Below are 24,693 nucleotides of genomic sequence, written 5' to 3'. Positions count from 1 at the left end.
TGTCGTGGAAATGATTCCCTGATGTCTTAATGCAAGACCTGTCAGGCAGTTCTTTCTTCTTGTCAGTGCTTTCCACGTGTTTCTCTTTTCGCCGTTTCTGCGGAGACCCTTCTCATTCCTTACCACATCAGTCCACCCAATTTTCAACATTCTCCTGTAGCGCCACATATTAAACGCTCTGCTTCTCTTTTTTTCAGTTTGTTTGCTTGTTTTCCCATAGGCCATGATTCACTAACAAACTATGCTCTGCACCAAATGTACATTCCAAGCAATTTCTTCATACCAGTAGACTTCTCTTGACCAGTAATGCCCTTTCTGCTTGCTCTAGTCTATTTCTTACCTCCCTCTTGATTCGTCCGTACTGGGTTATTTTTTTTCCCCAGACAGGAGAATTCCTTAACTTCTTGGTCACCAATTTTGACGTTAAGCTCCTCGGAATTCTCATTTTTGCTGCTCCTTTTGTCCTTCTTCTGTCTACTGTCAATCGATAGTCTATACTCAATGGACGTTCCATTCAACAGACTCTGGAATTTTTCTCCACCTTCAATAAGGATAACAATGTCACCGGGCATAACGTTATCTGATAGCGCAAAGAAGAACACACACCAAATTCAGGGTGAAAGGATATCAATGGTCTTCTTTCCCCCTGAATTTTAATTCCACTCTTGAATCTTTCTTTTATTTTCGTCATTTCTTGACCTATCTGTAGATCGAACTGTAGAGGCGAAAAACTATATCCCCCATCTTATACCTTTTTAATCCGAACACTTCGTTCTTGGTATCCAATCTTTTTTCCCTCTTGGCTTTTGTACGTATACTATTTTACCCGCCTTTTCCTGTAGCTTACTACCACGTTTCTCAGAATTTCGAACATCCTGCACTATTTTGCACTGTCAAACGCTTTCTCCAGGCCGACAAATCCTATGAACGTGTCTTGATTGTTCTTCGATATAGGTTCCATTGTTGTTGTTGTTATTATTGTTGGTAGTGGTGGTGGTGATGGTGGTGTCCTTAGTCCAAAAACTGGTTTGATGCAGCTCTCGATGCTACTCTATCCTGTGCAAGACCCTTCCATCGGATTGCCACAGGGTACAGCGTGATTCATCACCCCAAAACACTCCTTTCGAGCCATCTGTGTACCGTGGCGTCCCTCTTTACTCACCACTGAGGACAGAAATGTGTAGCCTACGAGGAGTTGTTCGACCAGTGTAGCCCATTTTTTTAAGTCTATGCGGACAGTGATTTTACTGGCTGGACTGGTGGTAGCATTTACAAGTGATTCTTTCCACTAATTTCATAGGAGCATTTACAGCGAGCCCCAGAAATTCTCGTCTGTCTGTCAGTACTCGAGGTCTCCCAGGTCATGGTTTAGCCGTGGTTGTTCCTTTGCGTTTCCGCTTCACCATCACGTTACCAACAGTCGACTTGGGCATTTTTAGAAGGTTTGAAATCCCCTGATGGACGTGTTACTGATGTGACCTGCAATGACCAGTCCACGTTCGAATTCACTGAGCTCTCCTGATCGACCCATTCTTCTATTGCTGTTTCTCTGCTGACAACACATTATTCCTCGCCTTCTTTTGTACTGGTCCACCTCTAATGACCTCGATGTCGACGGGACGTTAACCCCAATCCCTTTTTATACTGGCGGGTCCGCCACTCGTGACATTCTGCGTTACATAGGGGTGTCTGAATACTTTTGGTCACTGTATGGAGCGTGCTATGGGTAGCAGGCAAGAGAATCGTGCGGCTACCAAGCACAGCAGCGCACCGAAGAGCCCGGTGCCCGTTTATTGTCGGCGTTAGCTGCAATTGGTCTCTATTGGAGGAGACCGTCGTGCGTTACGTGACTACAGACTACTTGCTGCTCGTGGCCAGTGGGGCTGGGTGAGGCGGTCCCCACGTGGCAATCTGGCTTTTGAGGCGTACAGTGATGCACAAGCTAGAAGACAGGTGTGTGCGTGTTCTGGGTGGAGAGAGACGGCAAATAAGTTGTGGCGTCGCCACTGTACTCCGACTCAGATCACACCCTGCAGCTTCTGCTTGGCAGCTCTTGTGGAAGCGCCATATCGGCGCGCTGTTTCAGTTTCTGACTCTCCCTAGAAAATTTTATTTGCTCGCAAGCCTACTATTGTCACTTGTTAACGTAATGGTTGTCGTGTTTGCTATATGCTACCCACGGTCTGCATCTGCCGGGTGATGAACAAGTCAGTATAAATTTGAAAACTTAATAAACCACGGAATAATGTAGATAGAGAGGTACAAATTGACTCACGTGCTTGGAATGACATGGGGTATTATAGGACAAAAAAAAAAAAACGAGTATTGCTATACGTGTGAAAGATCTCTTGCGCGCGTCGTTTGGTGATGATCGTGTGATCAGCCGCCACTTTGCTTGGCCTTCCAGGTCCCCATACCTCAGTCTGTGCGATTATTGGCTTTGGGGTTACCTGAAGTCGCAAGTGTATCGTGATCGACCGACATCTCTAGGGATGCTGAAAGACAACATCAGACGCCGATGCCCTACCATAACTTTGGGCATGCTTTACAGTGCTGTTCAAATGGCTCTGAGCACTATGGGACTCAACTGCTGTGGTCATCAGTCCCCTAGAACTTAGAACTACTTAAACCTAAATAACCTAAGGACATCACACACATCCATGCCCGAGGCAGGATTCGAACCTGCGACCGTAGCAGCAGCGCGGCTCCGGACTGGAGCGCCTAGAACTGCGCGGCCACCGGGGCCGGCACAGTGCTGTTCACAACATTATTCCTCGACTACAGCTATTGTTGAGGAATGATGGTGGACATATTGAGCATTTCCTGTAAAGAGCATCATCTTTGCTTTGTCTTACTTTGTTATGCTAATTATTGATATTCTGATCAGATGAAGCGCCATCTGTCGCACATTTTTTGAACTTTTTTTTTTTTTTTTGGTTCTAATAAAATCCCATGTCATTCCAAGCATGTGTGTCAATTTGTACCTCTCTATCTACATTATTCCATGATTTATTCAGTTTTCAAATTTATACTGGCTTTTTGGTCACCCGGTACATCTACACACACACTCTGCAAACCATTGTAAAGTACATGGCAGTGAGAACATTGCATGATACCACATGTTAGGGGATTCTTGCCCTCCCAATAGCATGAGAAGAATGCCTGCGTAACCCTTTTATTGTTAAAATTTATTTTGCTTATATTTGAAAAATTTAAGGTAACAAAACTGTCTTCCTTTATGATAAATAACACACTTTCAGAACCAAAAATATTCTACGCACTCCATCTTCAGGCCACGAGCGGCCTACCGGGACCATCCGACCGCCGTGTCATCCTCAGGGAAGGATGCGAAAACACTGTAAGCTGACCGGTTTTGAAGATCAATGAAACAGGACACACGTGTCCTACGAACGTAACTATGTCCACGATTTCAAGTGAATTTAGGAATTTTAGAGTTATTTTTTTAATTTTCAAACGATTTTAGTTGGTTGGTAATTATGGACAAAAGTACAGCAAATCAGTACCAAAACGCATTTATTCTCCTGGCAATGAAAAACCATGAAATATCGCACAAAAGTTTTCAACATAAATTTGAAGATGGCTTTGACATAACACACTCAATGGTTTCTACATTTTATGAGGCATTATACGGCGTCTACATCCCATTACACTCAAATTATGTACAAACCAATAATGATACTGAGATGTGTAAGAATATTTCAAAACAATGTATATGACGTATAAGTAAACACAGTTACTTACTTCAGACATTCTTGGAATGGAGAAGATAGTGATTCGATCTGATCTTCGTGAAACAATCGCACCGTGCCTATAAACACACGCCACCCCAGTTGATCACACAGCATTTTTCTTCAAGTTCCGAAAGCATCTCGCTAAATGCTAGCACTAGACGGAAATGAGATAGAGACGCCCCAGTGTTCGAAAGTGCATATTACTGTAGTGGGACATATGTATCCTAACAACCACGAAAGCCTTAAACGCGTCTGGCGTACTGTGATTTGTATAGTTTCGTCTTCACAATCCTTATGAGGGCGATACGTAGAGTGTTGAAGAATTTCCCGGGATTCGCCACTTAGTTTAGGTTCTTGAAATTTCGTGGGGTAATTTTGCGTCTACTATCGTATGCCAATTCAGGTTTTCAAACTATGTCTGTGACGCTCTTCCTTGAGTCAAACAGACTTGTGATCACTCGTATCGCCTTACTGTATTTAAGGTCAGTATCTCCTGTTCCTCCTATCTGGTATTTGAGGACACTGAACATGGCGCAATACCCTCACCATTCGTAAACTAACTCGTAAATCAAAGTATTGCACACACTCCGTGAAGTGCACGCTACAGACAGACAGTAAAATGGCGGTTCTAGCAGGAGCGTCACGTGGCACACTGCGCACAGCCGTCCTCCCCCCCAAAGTTCTCCCCCCCCCCCCCCTCCCACAAAGTTCCTGAAAGCGCGCCACTATAACAAACACGCTCCATGAAAAAGTTCAACACGTCATCACAGATAAAAGGCCAAGAACAACGTAGCAAATGATTCAGTATGTGTAAGACGAACTTTCACAGTTCTTTTATGATGTTTGCAATTCATCTACTTGTCCACCTTTGGTCACACATCAAACACCTAACTGGTACCCTAATTCTCTCCATACCTTACCCCGTATATCAGGAGCGACGTTAAGAACAGCTGGTGCGATGCATTATCGCATGACTTCGACGTTCAGTGGTAGGTGCGGAACTTAACCGCTATCAAATGTTTTTTATTCCAGTCTTTTATCGCAGTATGAATTCGTATTGTGATCAAAGACTGGAATAAAAACCATTTGACAGTTTTGGATCACTGTTTGTATACGCGACCATGTCGCAATTGGTGATAAACGCTATCTTTACTGTAACTCCACAAGAAAAACATCGCAAGGCATCAAGTCCAGCGATCTTGATGGTCACTCGCGTAGCGCCAGGTCAGTGGCCGCAGAACGGCTTATCCAGTGATTCGCTGACACATCCTGTTATGTATCTCTGTTTTTAAGATCTCTGTACTTCTTTGATCTACGCTCTTTGATCATAATCTCTGTTTTTTCAATGCAAACACATTGGATGTTGTGAGTTTATGTGCTCTGAAGTTCTTAACATCTAAAGTACTACTGCTTTATAAAATACATAATATGGAAGCAACACTAATTAGCATGGAGATATATATACAGTTAACAGTGAAAAACGAAATATTTTTCTTAATGTTTGATAAATGTAATGTGAAAAAGGTATAGGTACACCAGCAGTATATAAGTGCTACAATATTTTACAACACACATCGCTTAGCTATTCATTTGTGTCTGTTTAATTGTCATCACGTTAAACCACGTGAAGTTGGGCACAAACTCGAAACTGGTCGTGTGATAAATAAAATCACTTTCATTGTCACTGGAAGCCGTTATTATTCTGCACACTGTAAAGGAAGTCATGGAGTTGAACTGCTTTCATTATAAACAAAATTCAGACTCAATCTTTTACACAATTTTGAAAATATGGAGGTGCGCCATGTTATTGAAAAAAGAATCAGTGCAACCTTAGTTCATTTCATTTTTTAATTTTTTTTTTTTTTGTATTCATCAGTCTTCTGACTGGTTTGATACGGCCCGCCACGAATTCTTCTCCTGTGTCAACCCCTTCATCTGAGAGTGGGACTTGCAATTCACGGCCTCAATTATTTGCTGGATGTATTCCAATCTCTGTCTTCCTACGCAGTTTTTGCCCTCTACCGCTCCCTCTAGAATCATGGAAGTCATTCCCTGATGTCTTAACAGATGTCCTGTCATACTGTCCCTTCTTCTTATCAGCGTTTTCCACATACTCCTTTCCTCTCCGATTCAGGACAGAACCTCCTCTTTCCTTACCTTATCAGTCCTTCTAATTTTCAACATCCGTCTGTACGACCACATTTCAAATGCTTCGATTCCCTTCTGATCCGGCTTTCCCACGCTCTGTGTTTCACAACAATAAAATGCTGTGTGCCAAACACACCTTCTCATAAATTTCTTCCTCAAAAGGCCTATGTTTGATACTAGTACACACAGCAAAAAAAGTTTTTCATCATCCCGGTTCCCAGAATTCCTGGAGATAGACATTGACTATGGATATTGTATCGCAGACTGTTCAGAGATGTCATTAAACCCGCCCAAAGATGTAAACAACTATGCATGAGCAGCGCCTATTAGACGGAGGGGGCATACAGCCGCTCAGTTCCACCAGGAAGGAGGTACACGGCTCGTGTTGTCTGCAGTTCAACCATACCTAGGCGGTAAATACCGAGGTTCTATCGCGTCCGCATTGTTACTTTGTACCAGGAAGGGTTCTCAACAAGGGAAGTGTCCAGGCGTCTCGGAGTGAACCAAAGTGATCTTGGTCGCACATGGAGGAGATACAGAGAGACAGGAACTGTCGATGACTTGCCTTGCGCATGCCGCCCAAGGGCTACTACTGGCCGGCCGGAGTGGCCGAGCGGTTCTAGACGCCACAGTCTGTAACCGCGCGACCGCCACGGTCGCAGGTTCGAATCCTGCCTCGGGCATGGATGTGTGTGGTGTCCTTAGGTTAGTTAGGTTGAAGTAGTTCTAAGATCTAGGGGACTGATGACCTCAGAAATTAAGTCCCATAGTGCTCAGAGCCATTTGAGCCATTTTGAGGCTACTACTGACTATTGCAGTGGATGACCGCTAGTTATGGATTATGGCTCGTAGGAACCCTGATGGCAACGCCACCATGTTGAATAATGCTTTTCGTGCAGTCACAGGACGTCATGTTGCAACTCAAACTGTGTGCAATAGACTGCATCATGCGCAACTTCACTCCTGATGTCCATGGCGAGGTCCATCTTTGCAACCACGACACCATGCAGCGCGGTACCGATGTGCCCAACAACATGCCAAATGGAACGCTCAGGATTGGCATCATGTTCTCTTCACCGATGAGGAGACTTGTTTGGAGGCAACCTGGTCAGGCTGATCGCCTTAGACACACTATCCAGCGAATGCAGCAAGGTGGAGGTTCCCTGCTGTTTTGTGGTAGCGTTATGTGGGGCTGACGTACGCCGCTGGTGGTAAGCGAAGGCGCTGTAACGGCTGTACGTTACGAGAATGCTATCCTCCGACCGATAGTACAAGCAATCACCAGATGTGGAATATGGAAGTGTTACTTCTAGTTTTACTTGAACCAGAACTGTATCTTTAATCTGAGTATCGGATTTTTTTAATTGATCTCGAATCATATGTCTAAAAGTAGGGCCTTACTCATAATCTGTTTTGATCAATTTATTTGAAGTTGAGCAGACATATCAATTAACCTTCAATGACTTTCATTCAGCATACGAGTGATAGGCAAACATAAACTTTAGAATAAGATACTGTGAATACATAAAGCACTGAAAAGTGAAAACTCATACGTTCACCACATTTTCAAACCACTTCATGTAACGGCATCACCACCATTCTGGTGAGTAAGCAGTAATAGTAATTTCATGACAGCTAACATCTACCTACCACAACCCAGAAAGATCTACTACAGTAACTTGAAGCAAAAATACGCCATCCTTGTCCTTGAAAAAATTACTTTTCGAGGTTATGATCCACACTTCAAATTTCCGATGGTGATTATGCCTACTTTTGGTTTCCAATAAACGCTCGGTTTCAGTCCCCAGATTCAGAACTATATGCCAGTTATGATATTTTGTATGCTCAGGACTCCATAAACTTCTTCTTGGACTAAATTTATCGGTTTCTCGTTGTCCATGTTTCGTGTTGTGTTGGCCATTACGTCCAATAGTCACCCGAAACCTGTACGTTCGGGCAATGAGATCGGCAACATTGTGACTACGCACGGACTGGCGTACTGATTTGGAAAGGTCGGCCGTAAGATTACTTTTAAAGTCCCGTCGACAACGAGGTCGTTAGAGACGCAGCACAACCTCGATGGTGTCAAGGATGGGGAAGGAAATCGGCCGTGCCATTTCGAAGCAGTCATCCCGGCATGTGCCTGGAGAGATTTACGGAAATCACGGAAAACCTAAATTTGGATGGCCGGACACGGGTCTGAACCATCGTCCTCCCGAATGCGGGTCCACCGTGCTAACCACTGCGCCATCTCGCTCGGTGATGTCGCTCGTCAGTGAAATCAACCGGTATTTGTCCCACTGTCACCGCAGCCTAAGGCGGCGCAAATAACATTCCGTCCGAATTTATGGTACCACTGGGGCAGTAGCAACCAAATGACTGCTCAAGTTGATGAGCAGGATTTTTGAGACAAGAGATATATCATCAGACTATCGGGAAAATGTCATGCACACATTCCCGGAGATAGCATGATCAAGTAAGTGCAAAAATATCGCATGTTAAACTGAACAGCTCATGCATCCAAGAATAATATACAGAAGAATAGAACAGAAAACTAAGGATGTTTTGGATGACGATCAGTGTGACTTTAAGGAAGGAAAAGGCACAATAGCGGAAGTTACGACGGTGCGATTGGTAATGGAAGCTTGACCAAAGAAAAACAAGACACATTCAAAGGATTTTTCAACCTAGAAGAAGCATTCGAAAACGTGAAATGGTGCAAGGCGTTAGAAATTCTAAGAAAAGTAGGTGTAAGCTAAAGGGAAATACTGATAATATACAGTATGTTACAAACCAAAAGCGACCAGTAAAAAATCCCAAGACGAAGAGCTTGGACTAAGAATGGTGTAAGAGAGAGATGGGAGCTTTCGCTGCTACCATTCAATCTGTGTATCGAAGAACCAAAGACGAAAAACATATAAAAACTCCAGAGGTGGGAATAAAACTCAGGATGAAACTATTTCTATGATTCGATTCTCTGATGACATTGCTATCCTCACTAAAAAATGAAGAAGAAATAGTGGACCTGTTGAAAAATCAAATGGCTCTGAACACTATGGGACTTAACATATGAGGTCATCAGTCCCCTAGAACTTAGAACTACTTAAACCTAACTAACCTAAGGACATCACACACATCCATGCCCGAGGCAGGATTCGAAATTGCGATCGTAGCGGTCGCGCGGTTCCAGACTGAAGCGCCTAGAACCGCTCAGCCACACCGGCCGGCGGACCTGTTGAATGGAGAAAATAATGCAAATAGTATACAGTATGAACTAAAAGACGAAAGAAGAGGAAATCAATGAAAAGTAACAGAAATGAGATTAGCCATAAATTTAACATCAAAATGAGTGGAGGTGTTCTGCCATCCTGGGAGCAAAATAAAAAATGATGGGCTTAACAAAAGCAGACCAGCACCCAAAAGAAGTTCCTTGGCAAAACAAGTCCAATGGTATCAAGGTGTTCTCCGCAGGATGGATGAGGAGAGGAAGACATGGACAACAATGAAAAGTGAAAGTCCAAGACGACAGAACACGACAGACATCAAACTAGTCAGAAGGCTGATGAAAAAATTTATCGATCCCCACTGCTTTTAAGGATGCTTCCAACTCTGGAATTTTGTTGTGGATGCATCGGCATTTGATCATTTGTGTTCAGGAGTATAATCTGTGCGGTATTTCATTGGGTTTGCAATACTTCGGGATCTCGTAGTTCTACAATTTTCAATTAAAAAGCGAATTTGAGTGGGAAGTTTCAAAATTATACAACAGACAATAGTGGGTGGCTGATCGATAGACTAAAAATGCGCGAATCAGCCACACATAAAACATCCATCCTAGAAAATTATGCTGAATTTTTAAAATCGTCAACTAAAATAGGGCGCAGGTCCTCAGTTACTTTCGCCCTCCGTCAAGATATGAAATACACTCAGTTAAAAGGTGTAGTTCTATGATTTATAGGCCAGAGACATCACAGCTGGATGGTCTTGACGCAAGAATATGATGCTATGCTTTAATGGACAGTATCCTAATTGGAGGCAGGTGAGGATAATTTCACCATCTATTATGAGACAAGGACAGGCGCAGCAGTTGGCAATACTAGCGCTTGTTGTCTCCTACTCTCACAGAGAGATGACAGTCTGCAGGGAATGTCACATTTTGTCACGCTATGTTCCCTGCAGTCCTCCTGTGCTACTTACTTGTTACCATAGATACCCTCTTGCACTGCTGCTTATCTGAATTATACGAGAGGAGTTCAGTGAGAAATGCAAACTATTTTAACTCAGCCAATTTCGATTACGAGAATGCTGGATTGTTATGAGACATCGTGGAACATTCCCGCTTCAGCCCCTATAGTCGCATGAAGTTCCGATAGGTGGCGGCGCTGTACGTAACCTTCAAAATCGCATCTATAACGTTCTGGCATCTGTGCGTTACAAGCAGAGAGCAGTCATTGAGTTTTTTTGGCGCAAAACCAGAGCATCGCAGTTTAACAACCCTACCACAACAAAGGTCAAAATTTAATAATGATTGTGGTGTTGCTCACGCAGCTAAATAATGCATTTTCGGGGAACAACTAAGTTATTATGTGGCAGTTGTCGTTAGAGCATAGTTAATAAAGTCATTTCATGTAATAATGAATAAACTAGGCACTCATCTTTTCGTGTTTCCAACGCTGGTCTCGTTGTAAAATCATAGCTCAATCGTCGAAAATCTAGGTGGTGATGATTCCAAGCTCGGATGGAAAGAGGCCTAGGTTTTATTCTGCTATATTCAAAAGTTTTTAGATGCGCTTTTGCAGGACAATGGTGATGTAAAAAAGTAATCAGCACTCCGAATTTTAAGTTACACTTCTTTTTTTTATTTTGTTGCAGTATCACGTAACACACAAAACATCACTTCACAATACAAAACATACTTGAAAACATCTTCCTCACTGTTAAAGTTCACATTTTATAAGCTGACTACGTTATCCGTCTTTCCAACATGACGTCCAAGACTTGACTTTTTCAAGGTCCGACTCTCTAACAACTAACTAATAATCGGTTACGCGCCCAAAAATCAGAGTTACAAGTACGTCAAAGATCATAGTGACAAAATAAAGAATACACATAAGAACAATATCATTTGCAATATAATGAAATCAAATCTGAATGTTGTCTCAGAAATATGTTCAGTAGTTAACAGTAAGTAGTTAACAGAAACACAGTAGAATATCGCTAGTATCGAGAGGTTGAGTTGAGGTGCCGTAATGGTTACGTAATTCAAGTACCATTACAACAGATATTCATAGACGCTTGCAGAATGTCTACAGAGACCTAACAGTGAACAAAAGCACGGTGAGTCGTTGGGCGAGGCGTCTGTCATCATCGCAGCAAGGTCGTGCAAACCTATCTCATCTCTCTCGTGCCGGCCGGCCGCATAGAGGTGTGACTCCTGCGAAGTTGGAATGTGCGGACTTCTTCCATTTGAGGTGACCGACGGATGACAAACACATCGCTGCACAAATAGACGTCTTTGTTGATAATACTGACCCACCTGTGCTCTAGTTGGGGTTCCTCGCCGCCTAACAGAAGACCATAATGAGCAACGAAGGACGGTCTGTGCGGAAGTGCTTGCGCGTTACGAGGTTGATCACGACAGTTTTTGTCGAACACCGACACAGGTGATGAGACATGGGTTCATCACTTCGAGCCGTAAACAAAACAGCAATCCACGGAGTGGCGCCACATCACATCTCCTCGAAAGAAAACCTTAAAAGCCGCATCATCAGCCATAAAGTCAGGGCGACTGTCATAAGTGGATCTGAAGGAGCTACTCCATTTGATTTCCTCCTCATCGTGGAACAATCGACTCTCAAGTGTATTGAGCTCTCTCTCGGGTAATTCAAGAAAATGCAAACGAACTTCCCCTTCTCCATGAAAACACAAGGTTTCATACAAGTCTGCGCATCCGGAAGGAGCGCACACAAATTCATTGGACTGCTCGTCCACGTCCTCACTACAGCCTGGATTTCGCACCTTCCGACTTCCGTCTGTTTGCCCGTATGAAGGATGCACTTCACGGAAACCAGTGCGCGGATGACTGTGAGGTTATTCATGCAGGAAGATGTTGGTTCCAAAGTCGATCAGTCGGCTGTTACCAACCCTCCCAGTGAGGTGGCGTAAAGACGTCGCAACGAACGGAAATTACACTACTGCTCATTAAAGTTGCTACACCAAGAAGAAATGTAGATGATAAACGGGTATTCATTGGACAAATATATTATACTAGAACTGACATGTGATTACATTTGCACGCAATTTGGCTGCATAGATCCTGAGAAACCAGTAACCAGAACAGCCACCTCCGGCCGTAATAACGCCCTTGATACGCCTGGGCATTGAGTCAAACAGAGCTTGGATGGCGTGTACAGTACAGCTGCCTATTAAGCTTCAACACGATACCACAATTCATCAAGAGTAGTGACGAGCCAGTGGCTCGGCCACCATTGGCCAGACGTTTTCAGTTGGCAAGAGTTCTGGAGAATGTGCTCGCCAGGGCAGCAGTCGAACATTTTCTGTATCCAGAAAGGCCCGTACAGGATCTGCAACATGCGGTCGTGCATTATCCTGCTGAAATGTAGAGTTTCGCAGGGATAGAATAAAGGGTGGAGCCATGGGTCCTAACATATCTGAAATGCAACGTCCACTGTTCAAAGTGCCGTCAAGGCGAACAAGAGGTGACCGAGACGTGTAACCAATGGCACGCCATACCATCACGGCGGGCGATACGCCAGTATGGCGATGACGAATACACGCTTCCAATGTGCGTTCACCGCGATGTCGCCAAACACGGATACGACCATCATGATGCTGTAAACAGAACCTGGATTCATCCGAAAAAATGACGTTTTGCCATTCGTGCACCCAGGTTCGTCGTCAAGTACACCATCGTAGGCGCTCCTGTCTATGATGCAGCGTGAAGGGTAACCGCAGCCATGGTCTCAGAGCTGATAGTTGATGCTGGTGCAAACGTCGTCGAACTGTCCTTTCAGATGGTTGTTGTCTTGCAAAAGTCCCAATTTGTTGACTCGGGGATCGAGAGGAGCCTGCACGATCCGTTACTGCCATGCGGATAAGATGCCTGTCATCTCGACTGCTAGTGATACGAGGCCGTTGGGATCCAGCACGGCGTTCCTCATTTCCCTCTTGAACCCACCGATTCCATATTCTGCTAACAGTCATTGGATCTCGACCAACGCGGGAAGCAATGTCGCGATACGATAAACCGCAATCGCTATAGACTACAATCCGACCTTTATCAAAGTCGGAAACGTGATGGTACGCATTTCTCCTCCTCACACGAGGCGTCACAACAACGTTTCACCAGGCAACGCTGGTCAACTGCTGTTTTCGTATGAGAAATCGGATGGAAACTTTCCTCATGTCAGGACGTTGTGGGTGTCGCCACCGGCGCCAACCTAGTGTGAATACTCTGAAAAGCTAATATTGCATATCACAGCATCTTCCTGTCGGTTAAATTTCTCGTCTGTAGCACGTCATCTTCGTGGTGTAGCAATTTTGAAGGTCAGTAGTGTATGATGTACTGCGTTTCTACATAAAATCAGCTTGCGTTAGTTACTGTGCACCCTCGTACATATCTCCCTCCTGCTGCAGGAGTGCATTCTTCACGGCTCACATCAGTTTCTTAGTTGGATATAGATGTTACAATGATTGTGCAGCATTAAGAGAAACTTTTTGCTTTGAAGACGTTGCATCAGGTGCTGTGTCCTCAGCGTCATTAATTGACCCACGTTCTATTAAAAGTGGCCCCATTCGAAATGACTGGTTATACGGCGCCTGTCCGCATTGTGCCTGCTGCATGGAACGTCAGAGCTGCGCAGCCGCAGTTCTCCTTGCCGCCCCCGACATCCGCCCCACGCAGCCCCTTATCGCTTGCTGGCCTCGCCTCGTTGCCTGATACTGTATTTCGCCACCACGCAGCCTCCATGTCGGCTGTTCGGACTGTCAAGTTTAGAAAGCATGTCTAAAGTGGGCTCCCGCAAAGTGTTTTGCACAATTCCACCAGACTGCTTACACTGAGTCCAAAGATAACTATTGAGTGCAGCCACAGACCACAACCTCGTCAATTTTCGCACGGGTCCATGCTTGGACTCGTCGTTGAAGGTCGTTCTTGTATTCAGCAGCCAACAGAACAACGTCGGGATTCTGTGTTGTTCAATGTGCTAATTTCTGATGTTCTCTGGTGGCCGTGTATATTATTATGATGGTGAGGAATAACGAAATCCTGGTAGACACTCGCAGAAGCAGGATGTCATCTCACACCTCAGCAGCAGATAGCACTGGACTCCAGGATCGTGGTGGACCCATTCAGTTAATCCTTCAGGTATGTTACGCCTCTTCTCCGCAAATCAAAATATCAGTACTGACAATGGCTAACTCTGCTTTACATCTTTCCTGATTTCAGTCTCTTGGACCATTCGCTACGGTCGCATGTGCTTTTGTTAGTTAGGTTTAAGTAGTTCTAAGTTCTAGGGCACTAATGACCTCAGACGTTAAGTCCCATAGTGATCAGAGCCATTTGAACCATTTTTTTTTTTTGGACCACTGACCCTCAGATAGACATAAATCTAAACAGCACTTTCTGGCGACTGACTCAAATGAATCAAGCATTTCTTAAAACAAATATTCGTGAGATAATGACAGAAATTAATTCTTTTGTAAAAGAAATTTTATTTATCCTGTTTCACATAGACAAAAATAGCCTAAACATCATTTATATTAATTTTATTACATTTGTAGATATAATACTTCCAAGTAGATCCAAAAACTGCAGATTTTGAAAGTGAATATCATTATTTTGCATCAAGTCGAATGCAAATTACATTATATGTCCGCGACATTAATTATACACTGAGGTGATTAAAGTCATGGGATACCTTCTAATATCGTGTCGGACCTCCTGTTGCACGGCGTAGTCCAACACCTCGACGTTAAAAAATGATTCAGATGGCTCTGAGCACTATGGGACTTAACTGCTGTGGTCATCAGCCCCTAGAACTTAGAACTACTTAAACCTAACTAACCTAAGGACATCACACACATCCATGCTCGAGGCAGGTTTCGAACCTGCGACCGTAACGGTTACGCGGCTCCAGACTGTAGCGCCTAGAACCGCACGGCCACTCCGGCCGACCTACCTCGACGTGGCACGAATTCAACAAGTCCTTGGAAGTCCCACGCAACAAATATTCAGCCATGCTGCATCTTTAGCAGTCTATAACTACAAAAGGGTTGCAGGTGCAGGATTTTTTACACGGACTGACCTCACTACTATGTCCCAAAAATGTTTGATATAGTTCAAGTCGGGCAATCTGGGTGGTGAAATCATTCGCTCTTATTGTCCAGACTGTTCTTCAAAGCAATTACGAACTATAGTGGCCCCATGGCATGAAGCATTGTCATTCATAAAAATTCCATAGTTGTTTGCGAACATGGAGTCTATAAATGGCTGCAAATGGTATCCAGGTAGCCGAACATGGTCATTTGCAGTCTATGACCGGTTCAGTTGGGCCAGAGGACCCAGTCCATTCCACGTAAACACAGCCTAAAATGTTATGGAGCCGGCTTCCACAGTTGACAACTTGGGGCCCATGGCTTCACGGGGTATGCGCTACACTCGAACACTAGCATCAGCTCTTACCAACTGAAATTGGTACCTGTCTAATCACCCACGGTTTTCCAGTCGTCTAGGTACCAACCCATATGGTCACAAGCGCAGGAGCGGCGATTTCGTGCAGTTAATAAAGGCACTCGCGTCGGCCGTCTGCTCCCATAACCCACTAACGCACTGATCTAACGGGCCGGCCGCGGTGGTCTAGCGGTTCTAGGCGCTCAGTTCGGAACCGCGCGACTGTTACGGTCGCAGGTTCGAATCCTGCCTCGGCCATGGATGTGTGTGGTGTCCTTAGGTTAGTTAGGTTTAAGTGCTTCTACGTTCTAGGGGACTGATGACCATAGATATTAAGTCCCATAGTGCTCAGAGCCATTTGAACCATTTGAACTGTTCTAACAGATATATTCGTGGTACGTCTCACATTGATTTATGCGGTTACTTCACACAGTGTTCCTTATCTGTTGTAACTGACAACTCTGACCATACGCGGCTGTTCTCGGCCATTAAGTGAAGACCGTCGTCCACTGTCGCACTGCGTTGTCCGTGGTGAGAGGTTGTTGTTGTTGCTGTGGTCTTCAGTCCTGAGACTGGTTTGATGCAGCTCTTCATGCTACCCTACCCTGTGCAAGCTTCTTCATCTCCCAGTACTTACTGCAACATACATCCTTCTGTATCTGTGTAGTGTATTCATCTCTTGGTCTCCCTCTTTCCTCCACGCTGCCCTCCAGCACTTAATTGGTGATTCCTTGTGCACCGCAGCCGTCTGTGTCAGCCAGTTTGCTGTGGCATACGGAGCTCCATCGCAGTCTTTAACACTGGTAGCATGCCGCGACAGCGTGGACGTGAACCGTATGTGCAGTTGACGGACTTTGAGCGAGGGCGTATAGTGGGCATGCGGGAGGCCGGGTGGACGTACCGCCGAATTGCTCAACACGTGGGGCGTGAGGTCTCCACAGTACATCGATGTTGTCGCCAGTGGTCGGCGGAAGGTGCACGTGCCCGTCGACCTGGGACCGGACCGCAGCGACGCACGGATGCACGCCAAGACCGTAGGATCCTACGCAGTGCCGTAGGGGACCGCACCGCCACTTCCCAGCAAATTAGGGACACTGTTGCTCCTGGGGTATCGGCGAGGAACATTCGCAACCGTCTCCATGAAGCTGGGCTACGGTCCCGCACAGCGTTAGGCCGTCTTCCGCTCACGCCCCAACATCGTGCAGCCCGCCTCCAGTGGTGTCGCGACAGGCGTGAATGGAGGGACGAATGGAGACGTGTCGTCTTCAGCGATGAGAGTCGCTTATGCCTTGGTGCCAATGATGGTCGTATGCGTGTTTGGCGCCGTGCAGGTGAGCGCCACAATCAGGACTGCATACGACCGAGGCACACAGGGCCAACACCCGGCATCATGGTGTGGGGAGCGATCTCCTACACTGGCCGTACACCTCTGGTGATCGTCGAGGGGACACTGAATAGTGCACGGTACATCCAAACCGTCATCGAACCAATCGTTCTACCATTCCTAGACCGGCAAGGGAACTTGCTGTTCCAACAGTACAATGCACGTCCGCATGTATCCTGTGCCACCCAACGTGCTCTAGAAGGTGTAAGTCAACTACCCTGGCCAGCAAGATCTCCGGATATGTCCCCCATTGAGCATGTTTGGGACTGGATGAAGCGTCGTCTCACGCGGTCTGCACGTCCAGCACGAACGCTGGTCCAACTGAGGCGCCAAGTGGAAATGGCGTGGCAAGCCGTTCCACGGGACTACATCCAGCATCTCTACGATGGTCTCCATGGGAGAATAGCAGCCTGCATTGCTGCGAAAGGTGATATACACTGTACTAGTGCCAACATTGTGCATGCTCTGTTGCCTGTGTCTATGTGCCTGTGGTTCTGTCAGTGTGACCATGTGATGTATCTGACCCCAGGAATGTGTCAATAAAGTTTGCCCTTCCTGGGACAATGAATTCACGCTTATTTCAATTTCCAGGAGTGTATATTGTAGAGCGGCATGGCCAACCCCTTCCGAAGCCACTGTGCAATTCTGAGCGCGCTTGCTGGACGATTGCGCTCAGTAGTACTGATTGAGACAGGCCTTGAACAATACGAGCCACCACGTACTTGCGCCCGACCCTGGCACTTCTATACAGACGGCTATGCGTGCAGGGCGTGGCCTGACCTGGCCTGCTGCCTCACTTTCGTCACCTGCTGCTCTGCGCACTTTGCTTTGGTGCCTCTTTCCATATCGATTACAGTCAGGGACTTCACACGCTTTAGAAATATTGTTCAACCGCAGAACACGATCATCAACAATATTCAATGGGGAATGCAGAAACATCAGTCTTATCTTTGCAATATGTCGTTACGTAAGCATATTTATTCAGAATCTTCTATGTCCAATAAGTTCTTATGTGGGCGATTATGTGAATCGCTGCTTGGAAACTGGTAAGATACTTGAGAAAAGGTATAGTTATGAATCTGCTGACGCTACTTTGTAATGGAAATAACCTCAGTGTTAGTTAAGCTGTTCAATATTGTCTATATTTTTTATTAGCTATTATGCTACGGTAATGGTTTGGGTGTTGAATTGACAGTGGGTAAGCTAATGTATGTTATTTTTCCCCATACGATTTATAGGTACACTACTGGCCATTGAAATTGCTACACCACGAAGATGACGCTCTACAAACGCGAAATGTAACCGACAGGAAGAAGATGCTGTGATATGCAGATGATTAGCTTCTCAGAGCATTCCTTCAAGGTTGGCACCGGTGGCGACACCTACAACGTGCTGACCGAGGAAAGTTTCCAACCGATTTCTCATACACAAACAGCAGTTGACCGGCGTTGCCTGGTGAAACGTTATTGTGATGTCTCGTGTAAGGAGCACAAATGCATACCATCACGTTACCGAGTTAAAGGTCGGATTGCAGCCTATCGCGATAGCGGTTTATCGTATCGCGACATTGCTGCTCGCGTTGGTCGAGATCCAATGACTGTTAGCTGAATATGGAATCGGTGGGTTCAGGAGGGTAATATGGAACGCCGCGCTGGATCTCAACGGCCTCGTATCACTAGCAGTCAAGATGACAGGCATCTTATCCGCACGGCTGTAAACGGCTGTAACGGATCGTGCAGCCACGTCTTGATCCCTGAGTCACCAGATGGGGACGTTTGCAAGACAACAACGATTTGCACGAACAGTTCGACGATGTTTGCAGCAGCATGGACTATCAGCTCGGAGACCATGACTGCGGTTACCCTTGACACTGCATCATAGACAGGAGCGCGTGCGATGGTGTACTCAACGACGAACCTGGGTGAACGAATGGCAAAACGTCATTTTTTCGGATGAATCCAGGTTCTGTTTACAGCATCATGATGGTCCCATCCAGGTTTGGCCACATCGCGGAGAACGCACGTTGGAAGCGTGTATTCGTCATCGCCATACTGGCGTATCACCTGGCGTGATGGTATGGGTGCCATTGGTTACACGTCTCGGTCACCTCTTGTTCGCATTGACGGCACTTTGAACAGTGGACGTTACATTTCAGATGTGTTACGACCCGTGGCTCTACCCTTCATTAGATCCCTGCGAAACCCTACATTTCAGCAGGATAATGGACGACCGCATGTTGCAGGTCCTGTACGGACAGAAAACGTTCGACTGCGGTCCTGGCCAACACATTCTCCAGATCTCTCACCAACTGAAAACGTCTGGTCAATGGTGGTCGAGCAACTGGCTCATAATACGCAAGTCACTACTCTTGATGAACTGTCGTATCGAGTTGAAGCTGCATGGGCAGTTGTACCTGTACATGCCATCCAAGCTCTGTTTGACTCAATGCCCAGGCGTATCAAGGCCGTTATTACGGCCAGAGGTGGTTGTTCTGGGTACTGATTTCTCAGGATCTATGCACCGAAATTGCGTGGAAATGTAATCTCATGTCAGTTCTGGTATAATATATTTGTCCAATGAATAGCCGTTTATCATCTGCATTTCTTCTTGGGGAGGTTATTTTAATGGCCAGTAGTTTATTTTCAACCACAGAGGACGATAACCAACAATATTCATTGGGAAATGCAGAAACATCAGTCTTATCTTTGTAATATGTCGTTATATAATTATGTTTTACCAGATTCTTCTATCTCCAATGAGTTGTTATGTGAGCAATTATGTGTATCGCTACTTGGAAACTGGTAAGATACGTGAGAAATGATGTAGTTATGGATCTGTTGACGCTGCTTTGTAAAGGAAATGACTGCATTGTTACTTAATCTGTTCAATAATGCCTGTATTTTTTATTTGCTACAGTAATTGTTTGGCTGTTGATTTAGAGTTAACATCATTATTTTATGTGGGACACATCTTTCGACTCGAGATGGACTAAATTTTGGGGACCATTGGAAAGGGTATTAAATAGTCAAAAAAGTAGTAATATTGAATAAGAAAGATCTAATTATTAAAACTGTTAAGATCTATGAAATTTTTCACTGCAGAGCTAGGTACCTAGTAGAATTTTCCACGGTATGCATGTTATATTAGTTCCTGTGCTCCATTCTCTTCACCGCTTCTGTGCGCTCTTTGTGTTCCTCCTCATTAAAGGGAGAAAATAAATGCTTAAAATCTCCACTCTTGCCTTGTTTTACATGCGGAACAGTGATCTCGCAGTGGGTAGTATCCTTGCGAGCTTTCTTTACTGGCATATTTGCATATAACCTAGAACTAGAATTTTCTTTAAATGATCCATAATTCACTGAGAGACTTTCATGTCATAAAAGGTATTTGATAACACAAAATCATCCATATAATAGGAAGTCGGCTCTAGATATAACTCAAGAGTTTTTATCGTTTCCCATTTAGTACAGACGCGTCACTAAGGAATTACCCGAATTGCACGGAAATTGAGTGATGTGATGTACATATGCTGACAAGCACAGTTTCAGAACAATTGGATGATTCATTCAAGAAAAACAGCTTCACAAACTGAGCAAGCCAATAACGTCTTGATCCACCTCTGGCCATTATGCAAGCTGTTATTTGGCTTGTCATTCATTGATAACGTTGTGGGATGTCGTCCTGAGGACTATCGTGCCAAATTTTGTCCAATTGGCGCATTAGATCGTCAAACGTTCGAGATGGTTGTAGGGCCCTGTCAATAACGTTCAACGGTTCTCATTTGGGGAGAGATCCGACAGCCTTTCTTGCAAAGGTAGGGTTTGGCAAGCCCGAGGACAAGCAGTGCAAACTATCGCCTCGTGCGGGCGGGCATTATCTTGCTGAAGTGTAAGCCTTGGGTGACCTGTCATGAAGGGCAACAAAATCGCGCGTAGAATACCTGCGACGTACCGCTGTGCTGTAAGGGTGCCCCTGACGACGACCAAAGAAGTCCTGCTATGAAAAGAAATGGGACCCCTGACAGTGACTCCTCGTTGTCAGGTCGTATGGTTGGCGACCGTCAGTTTGGTATCCGAGAGCTACCCGGAGGGTCTCCAAACGCGTCTTCACTGGTCATTGGGGCTCATTTCGAAGCGGGATTCATCACTGCAGTCCTTGTTCAGTCAATGAGATACCAAGCAGAAGGCGTGTATGGAAACGCCCAGGACATCGGTGGCATAACAACCTGACTGTCGCCCGCCATACGGACCAACAACTAAAAGTGATGGTCTCAGCTGACATTTCTTTTCATAACAGGACCACTGTCGTTGACCTCCGAGGCAAAACACTACGGTACGTCGACAATATTCAACGCTTCTTTTTTTTGTTTCCCTTCATAGCAAGACATTCACGCTTTACATTTCAACAAAATAATGTCCGCCTGCACACGGCTAGAGTTTCTGCTGCTTGTCTTCGTATTTGCAAATCCTACCTTGACCAAAAACGACGCTAGATCTCTCCCCATTTGTGGTGCGCACTTCTGTAACACTGTGGACAGGGCCCCTCCAACCATTACGGGGATTTTGGCGATCTAAGACGCCAAAAAGACAGAATTTGCCAAGATATATCGCTCAGGAGGACTTGCAGAAACTCTGTCAATTAATGCCATGCCGAATAACTACTTCCACAATGGCCAGAGGCGGACCAAGAAGTTATTGACTTGTTCTGTGTGTAGAGCTGTTCTTCTTGAATAATTTATCGAATTGTTCTGAAACCGTAATCGTTTGTTTGTCTGCACATGTAAATCACATCGCTCGATCTCCGTCCAATTCGGAAAGTTGCTTCCTGCGTCTTTTTTTCCGCTGCTTGGAGTGTATGAAGAATGGCTGAAAATTACAGACCATAAGCAGTGTCTACTAACAACAATGCGGTCGTGACTTCTTTCCAGGCGCACCAGACGAGATGAGGACATAGCCGTATGACACTTGGACTGTTGGTCCAGCACGACCATCCAATGTGTACTGTTCATAGCGTGCAATCGCAGTTCTCCAAGTTTAACTTGACTGTTATTTTCAGGTAAAAGGGCAGCTGTTAAATTACCTGTAGATTTCCCGTTAATTTCAAATCAAAACGAGACGAATGAGACAAAAATTTTTAAGGTCCTGTGAAAAGTCCGACTTTCTGACTGAAATTTTAGAAAGTAGTTTTTAATGTGTTATCAGCGTGGTTTCATGTCCATGTTTCTTGTAAGTGATCATCCAGCCACATTCCCGAATGTCCCTATTTTAGCATTCTTCTTGTAGTATCTCCGTTTAATAGAACATTTATTTATTGCCACTTTAAGTGACACTGCCTTTTCTGTTTTAGATGTTTTTTTAACCTCATTTCTTCCGCTTATTATAGTAAGTAGCAGCTGGTAACCTACTCGTTGAGCGCAAGCTTATCCACTCATCCTGTGCGGTAACTCTTCCCTGACCCGCAGTTCTAGGTGACTTTCCCAAAATCTACCCCTTTTCCTAGACCTCTCCAGTCCTTTTCCTTCACCCTTCTTCTTTGCCCTTCAACCCTTTTGGCTGAAGAAGGAGCCACTGGCTCCGAAAACTTGCCAATCACAACAGTCTTTCATGTGTGCGTTCTGCCGCCGCTTGGTGAGAGGATTTTTTATCTATCCAATTAAATAATGTTATCAATGATTGTTTCCGTTGTTGTTGTTGTTGTTGTTGTTGTGGTCTTCAGTCCTGAGACTGATTTGATACAGCTCCCCATGCTACTCTATCCTGTGCGAGCTTCTTCATCTCCCAGTACCTACTGCAGCCTACATCCTTCTGAATACGCTTAGTGTATTCATCTCTTGGTCTCCCTCTACGATTTTTACCCTCCACGTTGCCCTCCAATGCTAAATTTGTGATCCCTTGATGCCTCAGAACATGTCCTACCAACCGACCCCTTCTTCTAGTCAAGTTGTGCCACAAACTCCTCTTCTCCCCAATTCTATTCAATACCTCCTCATTAGTTATGTGATCTACCCATCTAATCTTCAGCATTCTTCTGTAGCACCACATTTCGAAAGCTTCTATTCTCTTCTTGTCCAAACTATTTATCGTCCATGTTTCACTTCCGTACATGGCTACACACTACACATATACTTTAAGAAACGACTTCCTGACACTTAAATCTATATTCGATGTTAACAAATTTCTCTTCTTCAGAAATGCTTTCCTTGTCATTGCCAGTCTACATTTTATATCCTCTCTACTTCGACCATCATCAGTTATTTTGCTCCCCAAATAGTAAAACTCCTTTACTACTTTAAGTGTCTCGTTTCCTAATCTAATTCCTTCAGCATCGCCCGACTAAATTCGACTACATTCCATTATTCTCGTTTCGCTTTTGTTGATGTTCATCTTATATCCTCCTTTCAAGACAATGACCATTCCGTACAACTGCTCTTCCAAGTCCTTTGCTGTCTCTGACAGAATTACAATGTTATCGGCGAAACTTAAAATTTGTATTTCTTCTCCATGGATTTTAACACCTCCGAATTTTTCTTTTGTTTACTTTACTGCTTGCTCAATATACAGACTGAATAACATCGGGGATAGGTTACAACCCTGTCTCCATTCCTTCCCAACCACTGCTTCCCTTTCATGTCCCTCGACTCTTATAACTGCCATATAGTTTCTGTACAAATTTCGCTCCCTGTATTTTACCCCTACCACCTACAGAATTTGAAAGATATTATTCCGTCAACATCGTTTTCTCTTGTTTTATATGTATATATCCCGTACTGTCTCCCAGCGAACTCAACAAGTCTTTGAGAAACTTAACACAACACATTGACCGATGCCTTAAATGAAAGAGTGAAGGCGGTAACGCTGCGCAAATAGGCCCTCGCTGCTTCGAGGGACTATCTGTTGGCACTCTTATCACAGAAAGTGTCGAGCTGTCTAGTGAGTGGCGCCCACCAAGAGATAGGGGAAAACGCCGGAAGTCAATGGCGGCGGCGACCGACTTAAAACGAAACAGCTGAGTTGTCATCTTAGAGCGTTCGACGGAATTGCGATTTCAGTTGACGGAGGTGCTGTACTAGCAGTCTCTTTTTCTCTCGTCCCCCACGACGTAAAATCGATGACAGATACGTCATCGTTAATCAAACACGTATCTTCCTGAAAGGATGAAACTGTGGGCCGGAACGGTATTCGGTTGGATTAGATCCGCATTGACGAGATCCTCGTGCACGTGAAATATTTCAGAGTTTTCACGTTATGCGATATTAATAAAAATACAGTAATAATAATGATAGTATCAGTTAACTGGTTATGTTTAGAAATTGGTGATTGAAGTACAAGGAGTTGGCCACAAGTGAGCTTTTCATATTCCTCTTAAACTGAACTTATTTGTAGGTAAGTTTTTTGTGGTTGCTGGCAAGTAATCGAATGTGTGTGTTGTTTAATAGTGAAACCCTTTTTGGACTAACAAAAGTGCCTTTCAGTCTTTATGCAGATTGTTCTTAGTTAATAGTGACCTGTTTGTTGGAAGAGGGTTTCATTATTTATGTGTTGTTGTTGTGGTCTTCAGTCCGCAGGCTGGTCTGATGCCGCTCTTCACGCTGCTTTATCCTGTACAAGCATCTTCATCTCCAAAATACGACTGTAGCCTACAGCCATTTCAATCTGCTTACTGCATTCATCTCTCGCTCTAAAAATGGTTCAAATGGCTCTGAGTACTATGGGACTTAA

At 44.7% G+C, this 24,693-nt stretch overlaps 1 protein-coding gene across 2 annotated transcripts in view; it reads left to right on the top strand.

The window, feature by feature from the left end:
• The window catches only part of LOC126355753 (arylsulfatase B), a 314,105-nt gene that overhangs the window by 15,932 nt on the left and 273,480 nt on the right, over nt 1-24,693 (top strand). Inside the window, exon 1 of one of the 2 annotated variants that reach the window (XM_050006143.1) lies at nt 13,865-14,286. The exons of the other annotated variant lie outside the window; for it this stretch is intronic. Within the exon in view, the coding sequence (XP_049862100.1) occupies nt 14,164-14,286 (123 nt within the window). The 5' untranslated portion in view covers nt 13,865-14,163. Of the gene's footprint in view, nt 1-13,864; nt 14,287-24,693 lie in introns of those variants that run through there. 2 annotated transcript variants of the gene reach the window in all.

The sequence above is a fragment of the Schistocerca gregaria genome, chromosome 3 (genome assembly GCF_023897955.1).
Source record: "Schistocerca gregaria isolate iqSchGreg1 chromosome 3, iqSchGreg1.2, whole genome shotgun sequence".
Lineage (NCBI taxonomy): Eukaryota > Metazoa > Arthropoda > Insecta > Orthoptera > Acrididae > Schistocerca > Schistocerca gregaria.
Note: the sequence above shows the minus strand (reverse complement) of the source record. Positions and strands in the feature narration are given on the sequence as shown.